The 23,179-nt window shown below is 32.5% G+C and overlaps 2 protein-coding genes across 2 annotated transcripts in view; both read right to left on the bottom strand.

Annotated features, from left to right (window-relative positions):
* LOC149772614 (uncharacterized) overlaps positions 1-23,179 on the bottom strand; it is a 419,962-nt gene that overhangs the window by 141,924 nt on the left and 254,859 nt on the right. The window lies entirely within an intron of this gene.
* LOC149772621 (uncharacterized) lies at positions 3,314-22,201 on the bottom strand. The gene is made up of 4 exons (XM_089947551.1): positions 22,131-22,201; positions 15,579-15,627; positions 10,144-10,218; positions 3,314-4,796 (listed from the first exon to the last, which is right to left on the bottom strand). Exons 3-4 carry the CDS (start codon positions 10,176-10,178, stop codon positions 4,430-4,432), a joined length of 402 nt encoding a protein of 133 aa, XP_089803677.1. The 5' UTR covers positions 10,179-10,218; positions 15,579-15,627; positions 22,131-22,201; the 3' UTR covers positions 3,314-4,429.

Genomic DNA, 23,179 nt, shown 5'->3' with positions numbered 1-23,179 from the left:
TAAATTACCAGTACAGTCATAAAATTATGAAAATTTAAGATGAAAATACCTTTTTTGTGGATATCAGTGTATTTTGAAACTAAATAAAGTAGTCAAGGTATTTCAAAATTTGAAACAGGCAACAAGGTTTATATTTATACTGATTGATGTTTGGATGGCACATTAGAACAAGCAGGTGATATAGAGCCTCAGCAATGGTAATAATATCTTGCCCAATGAGGAACCATGGTAGCTGACCTGGCCTGATCCCATGGTAGTGTTTAAACTGCTTTAGTCATCAGTATGGCATGCTAAGAATTAAGCCACTACAGCTCCTGCCTTCATTAGTCACATCTTACAAAACTGTGGAAGAGAGCTTCACCCAAGAACCAGTTGTACTAGCACTGTGCTCCTGATAAAGCAGTCACAAACCTGTTATGCTGTTCATTCAGCAATCACAGTTCCTGCCTATTACAATATGTGGGAGGGAACATCAGACCTATTCTACATTCCTGAACCTGCAGTAATAGCACTATACACATGGTTCAACTTAGTTTATTGTCATGAGCCTGGCATTCCTACCATTTTGCCTCCATGGTTCCAACCACTTATGACATGTGAGAGGGAGCATTATGCTTATTCCACATCCTTGAACCAGCAGCAATAGTACTGTACACATGATTAAACAGTCACCTACAGTATCACACTATACAATATCCCTACAGTCACATACAGTAATAGTAACACATGGTTCAACAATAACCTACAGTAATTGCATGTACTTATGTACTCACCTACATTCACAGTACTGTACACATGGTTCAACAGTCACCTACAGTAACAGCACTGTACACATGGTTCTACAGGCGCATTACTGTGCCATCATTGTTCATGTCTCTTATTAAATGTGAGTATCAGGCTAATTCTGTGTGCTTATACTAACAACACTGTACACAAGGTTTAACTTTACTTAAATTGCAGGATTATAAACCCTGCTTTACCATGTGTACATGCTGATGTACGTGCATGAAAATGTTGTAAAATTGCAAATAAAAGTTAAGAAATAAAGATTAACTTAAAAATCCTGACACTGTATATTTAAAATAAAACTTCTTCTAAGATATGGCAGATTACAAAATCATAATGACAGCTAAATCAACATGATATATCAGTATCACAAACTAAAGTAGACACTAGATTCCCTGGCTACTAATATATATATATATATATATATATATATATATATATATATATATATATATATATATGATATAATGAGTCATCCAAATACATAGCAAGAGTAGTTTTTGTATTTTATTCCACATTGTGCAATATGAAATCATCACAGCAAATCAAACTCTTAAGTAAATACAACAATATCACCAATATATCAAGTGGTATAGTCAATACAAATTCATCTACAAGTTGCTATGTAATAAAATCAAAACATCTAAAGAAAAGTTAAATAATAGTAATAAATAGAATGAAAAGATGTGATTCTGTAGATAGAAGTTAAATAATAGATAGATGCTCAAGAAGAATATATATATATATATATATATATATATATATATATATATATATATATATATATATATATATATATAAGAAAGAATATCACAGATCTATGGTCCTCATGACATCATATAATATGACCCAAGGGGTCCCTTCTTGCTCTACTGGCTGTACTGTATCTACTGTATTCTCATGTACCTATACAGATAATGGTATATATTTTTAACACGGTACATGTAATACTTTATTTTTGGAGTAGTAAGAAGTAAAATATAGGGGTTATAGATAAACATGCATTATCATCTTGAAAAAAGAAAATAATTATTTATTTGATAAATTTCTGATATGCAAATGGAGCCAAAATAGTTCAACTTTGATAAGCTTATCATCCCTACAGTATAAACTCATTAGCTTGAGAAGTCAAGTTTCCTAACAAAGCAGTTCAAGTGTTTTGTGGCAGTGAAGATTAATTTATATGTGTAAGGCTAATCTGTTCTAAACAAATTTTGTGTGAGTACATTGACAATGAATCCACACAAATATTTTCAGTTAAATTGTAATGACCAATTTTTTATATACTTCAAATCAATTTAAGACTTAAACATTATGTTATACACCATCATAAAAATAAAAAATAAAATATGATTTGATTTTAAAGTATTTAAAAATTATAAATATTATGTCATGTCTTTAAAGTTAAAGTAATCACAATTATAGTGTATCAGTTTGTCATTGAAGTCTAGTAATTATAATTCATCACACTATCATCAAGGTCTAGTAATTCTACTGTATCACATTGGTACTGAAGTATAGTAATTACATCTTGCAAGATTGCCACTGAGGTCTAGTAATTATAGTGCATGAGGATGTATTTCAGGGGCAGTAATTATCATGCACCACACTGTCATCAATGTCCAGGAATTATACTGCAGAGCATCATCACTGAGTCCAAATAATTGTACTGTATCAGCATGACATTAAGTTCTAGTAATTATACTGTATCAGCTTGACATTGAGTTCTAGTAATTATACTGTATCAGCTTGACATTAAGTTCTAGTAATTATACTGTATCAGCTTGACATTAAGTTCTAGTAATTATGCTGTATCAGCTTGACATTGAGTTCTAGTAATTATACTGTATCAGCATGACATTAAGTACTAGTAATTATACTGTATCAGCTTGACATTAAGTTCTAGTAATTATACTGTATCAGCATGACATTGAGTTCTAGTAATTATACTGTATCAGCATGACATTAAGTTCTAGTAATTATACTGTATCAGCATGACATTGAGTTCTAGTAATTATACTGTATCAGCTTGACACTGAGTTCTAGTAATTATACTGTATCAGCATGACATTAAGTTCTAGTAATTATACTGTATCAGCTTGACATTAAGTTCTAGTAATTATACTGTATCAGCATGACATTGAGTTCTAGTAATTATACTGTATCAGCATGACATTAAGTTCTAGTAATTATGCTGTATCAGCTTGACATTAAGTTCTAGTAATTATACTGTATCAGCATGACATTAAGTTCTAGTAATTTTACTGTATCAGCTTGACATTAAGTTCTAGTAATTTTACTGTATCAGCTTGACATTGAGCTCTAGTAATTATACTGTATCAGCATGACATTAAGTTCCAGTAATTATACTGTATCAGCTTGACATTAAGTTCTAGTAATTATGCTGTATCAGCTTGACATTGAGTTCTAGTAATTATGCTGTATCAGCTTGACATTGAGCTCTAGTAATTATACTGTATCAGCTTGACATTAAGTTCTAGTAATTATACTGTATCAGCTTGACATTAAGTTCTAGTAATTATGCTGTATCAGCTTGACATTGAGCTCTAGTAATTATACTGTATCAGCTTGACATTAAGTTCTAGTAATTATACGGTATCAGCTTGACATTAAGTTCTAGTAATTTTACCTGTATCAGCATGACATTAAGTTCTAGTAATTATACTGTATCAGCTTGACATTAAGTTCTAGTAATTATAGCATATCAGCTTGACACTGAGTTCTAATAATTATACTGTATCAGCTTGACACTGAGTTCTAGCAATTATACTGCATAACATTTATCATTAAAGTCTAGCAATTACACTGTACCACACTGTCACTGAGGTATGTTAATTATAAAGCATCAGACTGCTATTTTTGAGTCCAGTAATTATAACGCATTTTAGTGCTAGAAGATGCAAGGTACCATATGCAAAATAGATGATACATCAACAAGTAGATATGAAACATCCAGCAAATATAAAACAGGCAGCATATATACAAGCTAAAATATTGCTAAACTATATGAGTACAATTGACAGAATCAAAGTATTAGCTATTATCACATTTCCATAAAATAATTACAACATTATCACTGTATAATTAAACCTTCTTCAGTTGACATATTAGGCTTCACTTGTCAATTCATTCAACATTACCATCAGTACATGTGGATTCCACCCATATCATTAAGGCAAAAAATAGATAGACAAAAGTAATCACAGTCAGATTTCAACTTTTATAAATTTAAACCATTTAAAAATATATAAATGTAATGAACAATTCGTATGGGCCCCAGATCATTTATTACAGTAATGGTTAATTGTTCTATTATAAAGGAAATTCATATCATGTTTCTTGCATTATAAATCTTTGTTTTTAAAAGAGCATACCATGTCATTGTAAATAATCCAAAATTCCAATAAATCTATTTTTGTAAAAAAATTCAGTTAAATGTAACCAAGAATGTTAATGGAAATTACAGCTAGTCTTATCTGCATGACATTGAAACCACATTTAGGCCAAATAGTTAGAGAGAGGATAATCTCAGATCTTTTATTTCAATTAGACATTTTAGATGAAGATGAGATGGAAGCACAGCCCAAGTAATCAGAATACCAAGTTCTTTCTTTTTTGTAATTTATTTTTCAGGGTCTCCTTCATTCAGCTGTTCTTTCTTTTTCTTTTTCTTCCTTTTCTTTTTAGGTTCCTTGAAGGGACTGTCATCTTCTAAAGCTGGCTGTAATGGAGCTAGGCGAGGAGGTATCCTGCTGGACTGAGGCATGTCATTTGGCAAGCCTTGCATATCATCATAATTAGCGGACAGCCCTCGAAGGTCTTGGTCTTTAACATCGCTGTATTCTGGGGATTGAGGCTGTGGACGATGTCTTTGTTTATTTTCGATTTCTCCACTTAGTGGAGGTAAAGGTCGATGTTCATCTGGGTCAAAATGTCCTGCTGTTTCTGATTCAACTTTATGTTTTGTTCCAAGATGAAATGCTGGTGGCCTGGAAATTAAGAATGCCTGTCTCAATAGCACATTATTATAATATGTTAGAATAGGAAAAAAAAAAAACTATGAAATGTAATCCTGAATGTATCTTGCAGTGAAATTAGTTTGTAAGAAAAAATATGTATAGATGGTGCAAAAATTAACTTTCTCCATATAGTTGTACACAAGACAGTTCAAACTTGTCAATCACTTTCAGTATCAATTCATATAGTAAAGTGCACATGATAATATAGTTGTAGTACGTTCAATTTAAGAGTGGAAACTATCACATTTGTGTAAATGATGATTTAAATTTAGGCTTAATGTTGCAAGATTAACATGTTATTTTTAAATATACATGTCAGTGAAGATACAAGATATTAAGCATAAATAAATGTATAAATGTATTTAGCAAATTATTTGTAAACAATGAAAACATTGATAATAGTGTATTAATATTATATACATAATTGTGTTCCCTAATTAGTAGATGCATAAGTCAGCAGTTTATAAACTTTTATAAACTCAAAGAGAGAGAGAGAAGATTGAAGGAAAAATTAATCACCCAATATACATTTAGAATGGCTAGTCTATTAGCATTATTTCTGAGCCTACACTTGGTAGTGATATTGGGAGAGTACATAAAACCATATTTTATTGTACGACAAGTATTCTGAAAGTGATATGTTTGCTTTTAGCAGTATCATATTGTTCAGTTATCATGATGCATTGAGTTGCCACATATGACAATTATGCTTATAATAATATTTAGAACTTTTCCAATGGATTCTGTAATATTTGCAATATATATGTCCACATTATTATTTAAATGTTCCTCTGAGTACCATGATCTATCACCATTATGCAATAATTACAACTGACAGATTTTTCCTTACTCTGAGATACTACTTGACGCCAATGACATCTAACCACCATGGCTAGGGAAGTAATTATTAACATAATCAGAGCACTAGGGTCATATTTTATCCTAAAGGATTGTGTATACCATTTTGATCTAAGCAAACCACAAGACTATTGATGTGATATTAAGAGGCAGATTGTCTGTTTCTAGGTATTTTAACAAGTTTAAACTTCATAGGAGTCCATTCAGACTTCTTTATTATGGGACTTCAGATAAAATGTCCAGTTTTTGTGAAAACAATAAAGAAACACAAAACTAAAATATTTACAGAGCGATATTACTCACATAATTTATATAACAGTTGACTGATATGACTAGATGTTGCAAATAATCCCAATCATCCCAAATCACCAAAACATCTGTATGGCAGAAATGAAGACATCTGTATGAACAGTTTATCAACAGCCAGCATTTCATAATGCCATGTTATACTATGGACATAATACCAACATGTAAATAGACAGACTTATGGTTGTCACTTTAAAGAAATACTTTTACCAATGTTTTGTCAAAATATTTGTTCAATCAGATTTCCATTTACAATCAACAGAATGCCATTACATCTCTTCTGATCCAACCCCTAGTCTAAATGACTTTGCATTTAAAATCAGTAGCAATAATATTATTTTCAGTATCTTCATTATATGAGTTTCATTTTAATTTAGAACTGACAAGACAATTTATAAAGTCTTTTAGCTAAAACCCATGTTGATTTGACTTTTGTTCAGGAGGAGGTAACAATAATGACATTTACAAAATGGCTGCCATAGTGTCATCCTGAATATCAGACTTTTCTTCATTTATATTCGTGACCAACTGAACATAATTAGAAGTCTTCTGATTAAAGCACAATACTGATTTGAGAAAAGTAATGATAAAAAGAATTTCAAGATGAAAATTGCAGTGGCCATATTGGAGGTCCTATTGGCAGAATTTTCTTTTACAACCAACTAGACATCATGAAAAATCTTTCAGTGAAAATTCCAATATGCCGATCTGACTACTTATTCATCAGAAGTGTATGTAACATTATTTTTATAATGGTCATTGTGGTGGCCATATTGAGTACCTGAGCAGGTCCATTTTCAGGACCAACTAGACATCATAATACAAACCTCATGTTCACAACAACTGTCCATTCAAGAGGAGTAGCAATAATGAGATTTTCAAGATGGCTGATGTGCATGTGCAATTGGTGTCAGTTTCATTTCTTCAAGTGAAAACCCCACGTCAATATGATTTTTTATTCAGATGAAGTAGTGCTTATAAGCAAGACTTTCAAGATGGTTGTTGTGGCAGATATAGCGGACATCAGTTCAACCCCATTTTTATTTAAGCCCAACTTGGCATCATAAGTATTTCAATTAAAACCCCATATTGATATGACCATCCATTCAGAAGCAGTTGAGATAACAAGATTTTCAAGCTGGACTTTGTGGTGGCCATATATTATGTCCGAGCACTTGTGATAACAGATTGGCAAACCATTCAGTATGTTCTTCTGTTCTATGACAAGCTGAGCTAAAAAACAATTTGGGGTATAACAGCACTTCAAAGAAGTGAATATACATCTTAGAAAAGCAGCTATTATGTCATAGTTCATACAGTCCTAAAAATTCCTTAAGGATTTGTCAAGAAATTGTCAAAACTACCAAATGTATCAAGGAATGTTTTGCCTCCTGACAACTGAAGCATCTTCATGTATTTCTTTGTTAAATATGAAAGTCTTGTGCCATTGTTTTGACCACTTTTATCACATTTTATTTATGTAGTCATTATTTGTTTGGGAAACTATGAAAACAACAAAGCATCATATTTTAATGTTACAATATACTCATTTTTAATGCTTTTTATTTCATTTGATAATTTAAAGTATTTTTTGACAAATTCAAGAACTTTTCAAGGATAAACTTTTCTGAAATTCAAGACATGTTTGAGACAGACCCTCAGATGCAAGGATTGTATGAGCTGTGCATATGCTACTATACAACTGATGATAATTATCTGACGGATTTTCTATTATAGTACCATGATCCATCAGAAACAAAAATTGATTTAAAACAATCAAACAACAAGCAAAAGGAATATTGAGCTTATCGCTTCCTTACAACCAAAATGCAAGAACAGGTGGCCAAGAAAATGGGTTAACATGCTGCATTCTGTTTAAATTTTTGTTAAATATATTATGTTGAGTGGGTTCAAAGTGTACTTTATAAAGTACCATAAGTAATATTTGATGGTAGATTTAGTATTTGATGGTAGATTTAGTATTTGATGGTAAATTTAGTATTTGATGGTAGATTTATTATTTGATGGTAAATTTAGTATTATGGTAGATTTAGTATGTGATGGTAGATTTAGTATTTGATGATAGATTTAGTATTTGATGGTAAATTTAGTATTGATGGCAGATTTAGCTTTTGATGGTAAATTTAGTATTTGATGGTAGATTAAGTATTTGATGGTAAATTTAGTATTTGATGTTAGATTTAGTATTTGATGTTAGATTTAGTATTTAATGGTAGATCTAGTATTGATGGTATATATATTATTTGATGGTAAATTTAGTATTTGATGGTAGATTTAGTATTTAATGGTAAATTTAGTATTTGACAGTAAATTTAGTATTTCATGATAGATTTAGTATTTGATGGTAGATTTAGTACTTAATGGTAAATTTAGTATTTGATGGTAGATTTAGTATTTGATGGCAAATTGAGTATTTGATGGTAAATTTGGTATTTGATGGTAAATTTTGTATTGATGATAGATTTAGTATTTAATGGAAAATTTAGTATTTGATGGTAGATTTAGTATTTGATGGTAAATTTAGTATTTGATGGTAAATTTAGTATTTGATGGTAGATTTAGTATTTGATGGTAGATTTAGTATTTAATAGTAAATTTAGTATTGATGGTAAATTTATTATTTGACAGTTAATTTAGTATTTGACAGTAGATTTAGTATTTGATGGTAGATTTAGTATGTGATGGTAGATTTAGTATTGATGGTATATTTAGTATTGTTTGTATAGAATTTACCATGTAGTGTTTTAAGCCAGGATGATCTAATTCAAATTTAGTTAGATTTGTTGAGATATTTTGAGAAATTATCTTTTAAAGACTTTTTCTTTATTACTATGGCTATAATTAATTTGTAAGTCATCATCATTTACAAAATGTTACAATGCTCATATGTCATAATGTTTTGTTTTTTTTTAAATGCTACCAAATTCTGTTCAGCAGTTTGTAAGAAGAAACTATTGAAAAGATTAGTGATGTTGTCTTTTCAGACATCCATTATTTGGAAAATAATCAAAAGTTGTTTAAGTAAGGGTGTTTTTGTTAACTTTGGTAACAATCTGTATAGAGCATTTGAAGATATGACATTTAAAGATATAATTAAGTTTTGTACAAGCAGCAATCAGTAAGGCAGAGTATCATCATTTAATTCTACCTAAATTTACCCTCATCCCAGGATGCATTCATCAAACTTGGACAAAGTATGTTGAGAACATTGTAAATAAGAAGTTGTTAATAATATTTGCTACTTCTATTGAACTAAAACCTAACAAAAAGCAATGCACTCATGGCACTCATAACTCATCTTCTATTGTCTTGGTTAACATATTATATTTACATAACAACCAAACTCTATAATGATGGCAATGGTCTGATCTGCATTATATCTTTCAAGATAGTGGGGCACAAAATGGGGGTAAAGGCTGTTTTATTTAACTTGAATAAAGCATTTGGCAGAATATAGATACCTATTTAAAACGACAAGTGAAACCACAGCATCCAAATTCATTCCCACGTCTGTATAAAAAAGCTTGAATATAACTAATTGCTAATACTGTCATTCTTGTATATTTACATGGAAGCTTAATTATGTATAAACTGTCAACCAAAGCAAACAGTTGTACATGTACTTTGTGCATGCATGGGCTGGCATAACCAAAATAATATATGTGCAAGAGAAATGCAAAGATAACCATTTGATTAAGGGTTTGGCTATGCTACAAATTATCATTAGGAGAGAATTTCCTTGTTCATTTGAAACACAAAATGGTGGAATTTTCAGAAAAAAGAGGGATTTAATGAATCAGTTGTCCTGAAAATATAGTGTATGATTTTCATGCATTCATTTGATTGTTCAATATGAATTTTAAAAGAAATTAGTATCAATCTTGCAATCACATATATTATGATATACATAGTTAGCTGTGAGTATTATATTAAAATTAAGAAACTCTCTTTAGATATAAAAACACAATAAATGTTTTGGAGAAAGACAATTTTGACTTGGGTATGACAAAGATTAGATTCTTAATGTTGGGCCCGATTATGTAAGAATTACAGAATAAAGTCTGTTTAATTGGCACACACATGCTAAATACAACACAATAAAGTAAAACCAAACAATTTCCATTAATCTAACCTCTCCTTATCATTTTTGACATCTTTTTCCCCCATCTGTAAGTCAACATCCTTTTTTGATACAGCAGATCTGCTACTGAAATTGATCACATATAACAGTATTGATATACTAGACAAACCAATAAGTTAAAAAGGAAATATCTTACTTTATACTGTATTGAAGTAAACCGATCCTTTTCAATTTATAAGTCTTCTCTAACTCTAAGGATCTAATGCACTTACTGAATGACTACTTATTCTCTAACAAACGAAGATACAAAGGAAAGTACCTGGACAATTTCTAAGTTTGAAACAGCACATTATATTGGATTTCTGAATATAATTCTGATTAGGATATATTTATCTACTTCTTCATTGTTTAATTTTGGCACATATCAATTATAAACTCTGATTTAAATTATTGTTTGCAAGGATTATACATTTATGCTGATTTATTTTAAGATACATTCCAACAAAGTTTTGGTCTTGATAATGCATAAATCACTGTTGTTTGAAATAAATAGTACAATTTACCAGGCCCTTTCATTCAGGTTCTGCTTCAATAAAGGAATTCAAAAATTGTTTTAAATTTAAACCACTAACTTACCCTGAATGAGATAAGCTAATCCTATTTCAATAGATTTAACTTTTATTCTGCTAGAGTAAAATGGTCAGTGTAATATAAAAAGTGCATGCGTGTTGTGGTTGAAAAAGCAATGTCTGCTTACCATCCACCTTATGGCTCATGATAAAGTCTCTCACATGAAATGATATCCTTGCAAACTAAAATGTAATCCTAAATGTATATGGTGAAATAACTGAACAAACTAATGAAAACAATTATTTTAAATAATCATTTATTTTATTTGGCTTTTACATTTTTATTTTGAGAGTTACACTATTACTAAAACCAAACTACCTAATCTGTATGACATGCCTAACTTCTAGAGTGTAACCAAATTATCTAATCTGTATGACATGCCTAACTTCTAGAGTGTAACCAAATTACCTAATCTGTATGACATGTCTGATTTCTAAAGTGTAACCAAATTACCTAATCTGTATGACATGTCAGACTTATAGAGTGTAACCAAATTACCTAATCTGTATGACATGCCTGATTTCTAGAGAGTAATCAAACTACATAATCTATATGACATGTCAGACTTCCAAAATACCTAATCTGTATGACATGCCTGACTTTTAGAGTGTAACCAAATTACCTAATCTGTATGACATGTCTGACTTCTAGAGTGTAGTCAAACTACATAATCTATACGACATGTCAGACTTCCAAAATATCTAATCTGTATGACATGCCTGACTTCTAGAGTGGAACCAAACTACCTAATCTGTATGACATGTCTGACTTCTAGAGTGTAACCAAACTACTTAATCTGTATGACATGTTGGACTTCATGAGCATAACCAAACTACCTAAGCTGTATGGCATGTCTGACGTCTAGAGTGTAACCAAATTACCTAATCTGTATGACATGTCAGACTTCTTGCGTGTAACCAAATTGCCTAACCTGTATGACATGTCAGACTTCTAGAATGTAACCAAGCTACCTAATCTGTCTGAAATATCAGACTTCTAGAGTGTAACCAAACTACATAATCTGTATGACATGTCTGACTTCTAGAGTGTAACCAAACTACCTAATCTGTATGACTTGTCACACTTCTAGAGTGTAACCAAACTACCTTATCTGTATGACATGTCAGACTTCTAAAGTGGAACCAAACTACCTAATCTGTATGACATGTCTGACTTCTAGAGTGTAACCAAACTACCTAATCTGTATGACTTGTCAGACTTCTAGAGTGTAACCAAACTACCTTATCTGTATGACATGTCTGACTTCTAGAGTGTAACCAAACTACTAATCTATATGACATTAACAATATGGATATGTGAGAATGTTTGCCAGTAGCTTCCTATGAGTTGATGGGTATTACTCAGTATTTTCCTCCACCACCTATAATAGCCTTTCATGATCAGAAAAATGTTGTTAAAACTAAACAATATGAACAACAACAACACACACACACACACACACACACACACACACAGATCTATTCTAGATGTATTCCTAATATTTGTCTGCTATCTAAGGTGCAACCAAATTATCACATTCCTATGACATGCTTTACTTCCAGAATGTAACAAAATTGATCAACCCCAATATGACTCACTTCAAGAGTGTAAACAAACTATATACATGATATGTACATCACCTCAACCGTTCAACCAAATTATGTAATGCGATTGATGCATCTCACCTACAGTGTGCTACCAAGGTATCTAATCCCTAGGTCATGTCTCACCTCTAGAGTGTAACCAGATTATCTAATCTACATCACATGTCTGACTTTTAGAGTGTAGCCAAACTACCTAATCTGTATGACATGTTGCACTTCTTGAGTGTACCAATTTACCTAACCTGTATGACATGCCTGACTTCTAGAGTGTACGCAAACTACATAATCTATATGACATGTCAGACTTCCAAAATACTTAATCTGTAAGACATGCCGACATGCCTGACTTTTAGAGTGTAACCAAACTACCTAATCTGTATGACATGTCGGACTTCTAGAGAGTAACCAAACTACCTAATCCATATGACATTTCAGACTTCTTGAGTGTAACCAAACTGCCTAATTTGTATAACACATCTGACTTAGAGTATATCCAGATTACCTTCCCACTTTGAAGATAAGCTTTAATAGCATTTTTATTGACTGGAAATGGACAATATATGTTAGAGTACATATCATTTTATAAGGAATGAGAAACATGATATATAAATATATTTCCCATGATTATTTCTTGCCTCCAGAGTATAACCAGAGTACATAAACCAGATGCAGGGCCGACAGAGAGGGAACAGGAGACATGAGTGTCCCAGGCCAAACAACAATTTTAATTTTAGAAAATAAACATTTTGTTTAAACAAGAACTTGGAGAGACCTGGGTGTTTCTTACCATTGTTTCTCTCTACGGCCCTGTCCAGATGATATGTCTCACTTCAAGATAGCAACAAAATTATGTAATCCCTATGATGCTTCACTTCTGGACCACAACCACCTTGTATAATTCCTATGATTTTTCTCACATCTGCAGAGCAACCTAAGTCTGCAATACCAATGATATGCCCCTTATCTAGAATGCAACCCAACTACTGAATCCTCTCCTGTTGTAGGGTGTAGCCAAATTGTCTGCTTCCTATAAATTGTCTCACCAGTAAAATGCTACCAAATTATCTTATCAATGTATGTCTAACTTAAAGAATTTAAGTAAATTATTTAATGCATAAATGTCTCACATGGAGAGTTTAACAAAGTTATGTAATTGCTGTGATGTAACTCACATTTAGAAAGCAAGTAGATTATCTAATTCATATGAAATGTCAAATATCTAGGGTACGATCCAATTCTGTTATTGCAATTCTCATCTCTGCTGTGTAATCAAAATAATTAATCTTTGAAATTGTTTCACATCGAGAGTGTAAGTAAATTAAATAAACCAAAGTATGTAATCCTGTGATGCCTCGTCTTATAGGTGCAACCAATTTATGTTTTATGTTAACCTTTTTAGCATAATCATGGATGGGAAATGTAAACTGGAATTAACTACATTTCATATTATACAATATTGCAATCAGAATATACTGTATCTAATCTCCATAATTATATTTATATCTAGTGTGTAACACAATTTTGTCAGCACAATGATATATGTCACCTATAGATTGGAACCAAATTATCTTATCCTTATTCATATTTGACAATGTTTGTAACTTTTCAAAAACGTACACACCATAGAGAAAGCTAACCTGAAGTTTTTATCCTCACACTAAGTACTTCATAGCAGACTGATTTAATCTCTACTGACCGTTAACATCACTTGTTGGAATGGTGAGCGATGTTAACAGATTGTCTCAGATATGCAATAGGTTGTAACTGCCCCGGTCCTTGTTCAGCATCAGTTTGTGCATACAGATGTCGATTGATGCCTTTCCCCCACTCAAACTAGGCTTGTTCTTGATCTATTATTTTTACTGAGTTCCAAATTATAGTATGATCAGGGCAAACATTGTGGATGTGCCCTTATGCCTCAGACGAGGATGAACTCTATGTTGTGTATGTAGTTGAAAAAGTTAAAAACATTGTCAGATATGAATAATATTACTACATAGTTAGGCTTTCACTAAAGTCTATGATTTGTCTCATGTCTAAAGCATAGCCAACTTTCTAATTTCTAGGATACACCTAACCTCAAGAGTAACGATTGGCTGAGCAAATAAATCATGCCACACATTTTGATTGTAAAAATGAATATCAAAGTAAAACTAAACTGTACAATATATAAATTTTGGACAATGTTGTATTTTAAATAAGGTTCTGAAAGAGATTCATACAATTGTTACTAACAAATGGTTTGTACTTGTGTCACTGTACAGGAATTACATGGATTTCCAGATATAAGTTACATGTGACATCAACTATATGATTGGACAAGAATGTACATACAAAGTTTGCTGTGTTGATCCAGAAGCATATCTTGTAACCTGTCACATGGCTTGGCCATTAGTAACATCCAATAACACAATCTGGTGTTGTAACACCCTCCTTGGCTAAATCAAGGCTTCAGTATGGATAGTAATACGAAATTCTTTTAAAGCTAATAAATACATTTCTACATTTGACTCATTCATTTATATAAATCATGCAAATGTTTGCCAGGTGAAGTTCCATTAAATATAATAGGTCAAATTCTTGAAGTTTATGTTTAATATTTTAGAGATATTTGGTAAAATCAAAGCCCGACTTCCTCTCTATAACATAATCATTATCTTTGGTGCATTTTATTCCACTAAGGCGGCAAGGGAAAATCCCAGTAAATACCACAATCAGAACTCCCAGTGATTATGGAAGGCAAACGTGATAGAGATTTTGAAAGTGTGGAATAAGGCTTGGGTTATTATACTCCTTGGAAATATATAATGTTTTCTGCAAATTACAACCTGATGCTAGCAGATTGAAAGAAATGTCGAGAAAATTAGTTTGCTTTGTAAAGTTTAACATAAATCTTTCAATATATGGGCATGATCATTTTATAATTTTGAATACTTTATGTATATCAATGTATACAGTTACTCACATGAGGCTAAAATATATGTGCGTAAAACAAAATATATAACTACTGATGCTAATGTTGTCATCAAATTTAATATTTTTGTTAATAAATTGTATCACCATTTTGTTTGGTGGCATGACAAATATGGGATAAAAAGCCAACAGTTGATACGTTTAGACGGAAAAGTTACTAGCACATTATTATATTAATAATGGTGGAAGAAAGATGCTGTAGCATAAATGTCAGACATAGTGGATTTTGCATGAAAATAAAAGCCTATGGTACACAGCATAGCAAAATATATCACTCACCCACTCTTCTTGTTATTCACATGAATACTAACTTTAATGTCCTCCTCACCTAGAGGATGAAAAAAAAAACATAATAAGAAACATGGATTCTGAGTGGCATGGTGTCATACATATTTTCAGAGTAATGGGCTTGCAAAGAGACTGAAACACTGAGCTGACAAAGAGGCTGACAATAAGGATGAAATACAATACCATGCTTGCTCTATCTCACAATTTTCTCAAGGAATGGCACGTCATTGAACACTATCCTACATTTCATATGGAAAAGATACTGAATGGCTTCATGCATATCGATCTTTGTAACTGTATAAAATAATAAAACACCATCAGTGTTAGGAAAATGACAAATTATAGTTCATACTCCTGCTGATGGTCATGTACCATATGATAACAAAAAGACAGCAAATGTTGATAAAGAAATATAATTATTACAACAAAGTCATCTAAATTTAGTGAATGTTTTATTTTATTATCAGGTGGGATGACTTTGCAAAACTGCATGACGAAATACATCGGTAACATTGAATTGCCTCACAGGCAATTTAATTATTAGTAATGTTAGTCCTTTAGTCCATTTTTGAACGTATTCTTAAACTGATTCATGACGATAAGCCCCTCCCACCATTTTGCAAACGTCTGGAGAATATTAACTACATATCTGGTTATCTCTGTTCATAAGTCCACATCTGTCCGTTTGTAGCTTGCATTAGTCTAACCCCATGGGTTTATAAGAGGAGAGCTGTTGTATCTCTAATGTCCCCTAATATCGCAAGAATTATGTATACTAGAAGCTGTATTATAAACAAGCTCATGCAGAACATTTGAATTTCTGGGATAGGGACCAATGTGCTCTAACGTTTTCTTGGATATATCTGGGCCATGGCCAACTGATTTTGTAGAAACACCTTCTCCGTATGCAATCTAGTTTCTCATGTGACTTTTCCTATTGTAACAAGAAAGCCAGGATATGCATGTCAAGCCCATCATCAGAACATGGCTGTCAAATGTATGACCAAATATTTCAAAGTTAAAATAAAAGATAAATCAACTTGTGAAATCAATGTTCTTAACTTGATAATTATTCTTTTAATGTATGAATGAAATCCAGAACACAAAATATTCTGTGACTGTGACCTTGAACCCAAAGAGGTGAGTGACTTATCTTCATAATGCCTAATGCCAAGTATGAAGAGCATCTATCAAAAACCTTTAGGAAAGATTGTCAGAAATAAAATAAAATGGAACCCAAAACCTTAATAGCACATTTTAAATGACTGTGACATTAATTACAAAGTAAAATGGGCAGGCCAGCATGCCATAATGATTCATGCTAAGTAAAATGAGAATCTACCATGGAGTTTCTGAAATATATGCAAATGAAAAACGTAACAACTGTATCTTTGCCATCACCACATCGGAAACTTGAGTGCTATACCTTAGTTTCCACTGAGATGGGCTTGAGAAAAATATAAATATGCAAATTTGGAATGAACTTGTCACAGGAAGAAGACATAAGGATTAAACAACCCTTATGATATCCATGTTCTAGAGTGCTGGATCAAATTGTCACTGGAATTGCAGTTTTCTGCCATTTTTGGATGATTCCATGATTACAATATTTTTAAAAAAATTGTGTTCATTTCAAGTCTGATTAAGTATAACAAAGTTGTTGCCAGTTTGAAAGCTATGTTAGATTTCATATTAGAAGCAAATTATGTTCCTTGACTGTGCCACTTGGAATTTATTAAATATTGGATGGTTCTAGTGGTGGTAGTAACCATGTTATGTTGATGACGATGTTGATAAAAGTTGAAATGTTAACAACCGAAGTCAATTTGGAAATGACTATTTTGACAATGATAATGATTGCGATGATGATTGGAATATAATTAGCAAAGACCAATTTACACTAATCAATTGCAGGAAATTTAAATATCATGCAAACAACAAAGTTGAAAATATTAAAAAGTAACACAAGTTTTTAATTGAGTTAGCAGATCTCCTGGAAATTATTGACATTTTGCTCCTGAAAATAGTTTGCAGAGATCAAAGATAAGATTATTTCTTCACTCTAATTGATGAGAACAGGACACCTTCTCTCATGTTCTTGAGGAAATTCAGCAGCAAATTTGGTAACAAGAAGAATTTCCCACATGTTTGAGTCAACATGCTCAAAGAAGACTTGTGTGGAGCAAAATTCCTTAACCTTGAATGTACCATACTTATAAAATAATTAACCTGTCTCAAACAAGGTGAAGATGTTCCAATGTGTCAAGCTTGCTTAAATTAGTAATTAATATATTCTGGAAAAAAGAGATCAAAATATTTACTTTCGTGGCTCGTTTCAAGGTGTTCCTCAATTGCATGCACAAACTTGATTTCATGAAACGTTGACATTCGATCATATTTGTACTGGAGCACATCTTTATGTTGACATCGTCTAAAACTGTCAGCGTTCTTTAACATTCGTTTTACCATTTGTATTTTGTATGCCCTTTATGATGATTGTTGTCAAATATTGTGTATGAGGATAAAGAAGTAAAAAACCTGCTTTAAAAGGTACATCTAATCAGTGTCTAGAAATGACACTCAATACTGAAATAGTCGGTACTGAATAACTACATGACTTGTAGAAAGTGTATTTTATTTGGATTTAACAATCATACACAAATGTAATAAGCATGAGGAAACCTATATGTGAAACGATGTTTCCAAAAGGCCACTATATCCAAAATAATATTAAATAAAACGAGGACCGATCGGCCGAGTACGTATTAGGCCGATTTAGTTAGTCCTGTTTCATTTTTGCACGAGACGGCTAATTGGTGATTTTTCTATGGGCCAAACAGTCATTGAATCTTGAAAATAAATAAATTATACTTGATTAATTTCACGAAGTCTTGAAATAACTGTAAGATTACCACATGGTATAACGTGTTTCACAGACTCTGTGAAATACCAAAATATACATGCATATTAGACAATAATGTATGTTATGCGATGACATTTGACAGAAAATATCAATATTAATGATGCTTACACCGATGTTGACATCATTATTATCTGTTGATGTTTCAGTTAAACACAAGTTTAAAACATTTTCTATGCTATCAATACAGTTTAATATCTACTAAGCCATGTGTAACAATTAAAATTCTAAGATATTTAACATAATACCAGCACAACACGCTTACATATATACTTATAAATGACTAAAATTAAGCTCCAATTAGAAACAATTGAAACATTTGACATATATCTGTGCAATTCAATACGTAATATTTGGCCGGCTTAATACCTGAACGCTCATCATAATAAACTCTCACACATGATGCCATAAACAATCTTCTCTTTATGTGCACGTACAAACTACAAAAATTAGCGATTCTGTGTATGTTCATTGCTCTGCACATCATTTCATCACATAAGTTATTTTTTCTCACATAACTATTACATTTTTCGTATGTAGTACAATCGCTTTAGCCATTCTAGTTGAGCATTGTTTTGGTTATATGTGTGTCAGTCCTCATCATTGTTGATATCAGCAATTAGGGGATTATAAAGTCAGCCTGAATTGTCCTCAAAATAGAAAATGTTATTTACGTGTCTAAATTGGAGATGTTGCATTGTTAGTACAATTCTGCTGAGTCCACCAAGAAATTTTAGTTGTTTTCTACCTGTGATTCGATTCAGGTTGTTCGCTGTCTACCAAAACTGATTAAGATGCTATCTGGATCAAATTTGGTTAGTTCATCATAAATTCGAAGTGACAGTAATGGCATATTGCATATTCATGTCCATTTTAACCTGGGTCCATCCACTAGCATTCTTGGTTACATCGATTGTTGCATACTTTGTCATATTGCTGTTATTTCTTTTGCGTCTTTAAGTTTTGGGTGAAAACGATCTCTTGGACGTCTTAGTAGATAATTTGGTAATGATTAATCGGGGTATGATACACTTCTATCTGTAATACTTTGTGAATTACTACTGACCACACATATTATATCCTAATGACTACTTACTGTTATTACTTGTTGAATTAGATATTAAATCGCCATGCTCATCCAGCAAGTTGACGTCAAAAGATCACTGGAAATCGTTACAGCAAATATACTACATTAGTAGCAGGTAGGAAAACAAAACAAAGAAAAAATTTAGTTTCAGAATTTTGTCACAAGATCTGTAAGCATATAGGATATTTCAATGAGCGACGGGAAGAATGGGATAAAAATTGTATCATGGGGGAATACCCTTTCTGCCTGGAGGATCACACGCATGCTGATTTAACCTGCAGTATGTGGTACATGTCATTAGTCATGCATGGTAGTGAACTTCAAGAAAATCACGTTGTTCAATGCAGCTGATTCTCTCTAACAATGTAAGATAGGATCAAAATTCAAGACATGTAATCGATATGTTTATGTTCGATTTGACGAAACAAAGAGTGCGCTAATTAAAAGTTGCGGTTTCTTTGTCCGATAAGGTGATATCCTTCTGTGTAGGTGTGCTATACATGTGTTTGCTAATTAAATCATGTCAGGGTATTATGCCTAGGCCAATATTTTAACGGGGTAGGTGTGTTATATAAATGTACACTAATTATAGCGTGTGAGTATATTATTTCCAATAAGGTAATATCTTTATGAGTTGTTGTGTTATGCTCTGTATGTCAATTGTTAATCAGTAAAGAAGTCAAGTGTTTCAAAGTCTCTAAACCTTCTACTGATGGATTTTACCCGAATATATAAGATTGCCTATCGTGTTAGTGCCTTATAGGGATGTGAGACTAGAGGTCAACGTTGGCCAGATATTCATATCCCGTTAACATATCTTAAAAGTTGACCTTTTCACTAAGCAAAACATGTAACAGTGTCAGAACACATCACACGTAAACAATCTCCAAACGTTATATTATGTTAATTTTGTCTATCTTACGATTTATATCCTAATAATAATTCCTTCAACAGATGACATCATAATATACATTTCTTGTTCTAATCAAAATCATCAAAACTGTTGATTGTGATGAATCCAACGGACTAGAAGTAGGGCTGTGCGATTCGGCAGCAGTTATACGACGAAAAACTAAACGAAAACGACGTTAAACTCTTATAATTTCAATATTTTACCATTTTATGGATTGTTTTTATTGTTATTTTTGTTTTTTAAAATATATCTCCTATCAGCATTAGAACCATATTTAAGCGTGTGCATTCTTCTTGAGGCCGTTTGTTAAGTAGCTATTCATATAGCAGGGGATTCTCGATCTGCAAAGCAGTAGCTACATCAGCATCATACAAACAATTCTACCAATGGTAGGCGATGTAAGGTTTTGAACATTCCACAGCATGGTCTTAAACTTTAAATCAAAATTGATATATATAATCTGAGTAGAAGTTCAATATCCAAAAGCAACGATGTGCTGTTTAGTTTGACATACGAATGACTCTTGGATTTGATACACTTATAAGTTCATTGTGATTTCGACGAATCATACGAATCATTATTGTTCAGACCCGTGAGTAACCGATTTTCGCGTTTTAAATCCATTTTCGTGGTTATTAACAGCGCAGGTTACCTACATGAACTGCTTACAAATGAAATTAAGACCATCGCTAAGTAGTTATATTGATGTGTATCCAATAGTCGAACAGACTAAGATATCAACCATGACAGTTTCGATGGTGGAGTATATGAGATTTTTACTTTTACCCACGCACTCTCACATTGTAATCATCAGGGTCAGCGTCTTACACTAGGACTGTGTACCAATTGTTATAATCTTAGTCTTTGAAGCCTTTCCTCCCAATCCCTATATCAATTTGCCTGTAGTTTTAATTTCATTTGTAATGATCCGTAGTGAAAGTACTCAACAGCATAGCCCCAATGTTCTTTTTTACATAATTTTGAGTTTCCCAGTTTTGTTTCCAACTTTAATCAAAGAAAGAATTATTTATCTTCAGAAAAATGATAAAGATTTGTTATTTGGTTCTGTCAGGTCAATTTATAAAGTTTTCTAAATAAAATATAAACGCAGCTAGGTATGATATCATGGTCAAGTTCGGACCAATGTAAATCTTCCTCTTATTTATCAAATGATGTGACTGCAATTATCGCTGATATCAACCCTTTTTGCAACATTGATCAACATCAGATCGGAATTACTACCTTGAGAAAGCCCTTGCAATCAGACTCAAGATCTATATTAATATGCACTGATTTTGCTAATCATTGAACTCGGCCTTCAACTTAAACATAAAGTCCAAATTTGCTACAAATCAGAACAGAAATACGGGTAGCCAATCAGATGCAATATCATCTTGTTAGAATGTATGTATGTTTCTTATTATTGAAAGTGTCATAGGTTTGAAGGATATAAACCCATATTTCAAGCATGATCTAACATGAATCAGTGATATGAATTCAGAGTGTTGATATGCAATTATTGAAGCACAACCGACTAAGATGCAGGGCCATACTATCACCTCTCATTACCATATTACTAGATGAGTTAAACGTTGAAAGGAAGCCATCGCAAAATGTACTCACCTTCTTGAATACAGCATAAACAAAAGCAGCATCCACAACAGCTTATTTCGTTGCTTTGGCAGTTGCCTGGCCAACCACATGTACATTTCCTCCGACACGAAAGGCAACCTCCACAACGTTCCCCTTCATAGTGGCCACAGAAACATTTCCCCCTTTTTCTGCCAGATTTACAAAAGAAGAAACTGCAGCATCCGCTCTTGATGAAATACCAAGTCAGATGGCAACGCCTGCTGTCTTTATGAATGTCGAAAACCCTGCAGAATTTGCAACAATCCAGACATCCACAGCAGAACAAGATTAGGAAGATGACTAGGACAGCACCCACACAAACTAAGTGTGGAAGAAGTAATGGGATAAGGATAGGAGAGCCTGAAATATAGATTTATCTTAATTAACAATATAAAATAGTAAATGTGTGTAGCCACAGCATTACCATTAATGTCCAGGCGTTCCAAATATATCATGGGATCGAGTGCGTCAATATAAATTTTATTCGTGGATAGTGGGAAACCAAGATCAAACGGACAAAAGGCTTGCTATTTTACATACATACATACATACATACATACATACATACTGCCAATTTACCTTTCATAAACGGGGAAGGGGCAGCTGACCATTTTTCAAGTCTGAAACGTGAAATAAATATGATACTAATCAGTGTGTGCTGTATTTAGTTTTCTTTCACCACTGTGTACTATAAATAATGGACGTAGCACAAGCCCAAGTGACCGAAATTTTCATGTCATTATTATTTCCATAGGGAAAGACAAAAGGCTAGACCTATGCTATCCAATCCTGATATGTCTTGACACTTGGGTCATTGATTGCGTATGCCATGCAATATAGAAACAATAATATGTACTTGATATGTTTGTAAAGGTCGACCTTGGAGCCCCAAAGACGCACACAAAGGACTGAGAATCGAATTAAAAAGGCGTTGACAATCTACACCCATAGAATCATCATGGGCCGCAGGATAATGTGTATCTATCATCGTTGGACGAATTCAGGATATTACACATGTAGAGCAATATGTGTACACATTG

This window comes from Sinohyriopsis cumingii, unplaced genomic scaffold (genome assembly GCF_028554795.1).
Source record: "Sinohyriopsis cumingii isolate HCF-2022 unplaced genomic scaffold, ASM2855479v2 utg001339l, whole genome shotgun sequence".
NCBI lineage: Eukaryota > Metazoa > Mollusca > Bivalvia > Unionida > Unionidae > Sinohyriopsis > Sinohyriopsis cumingii.
Note: the sequence above shows the minus strand (reverse complement) of the source record. Positions and strands in the feature narration are given on the sequence as shown.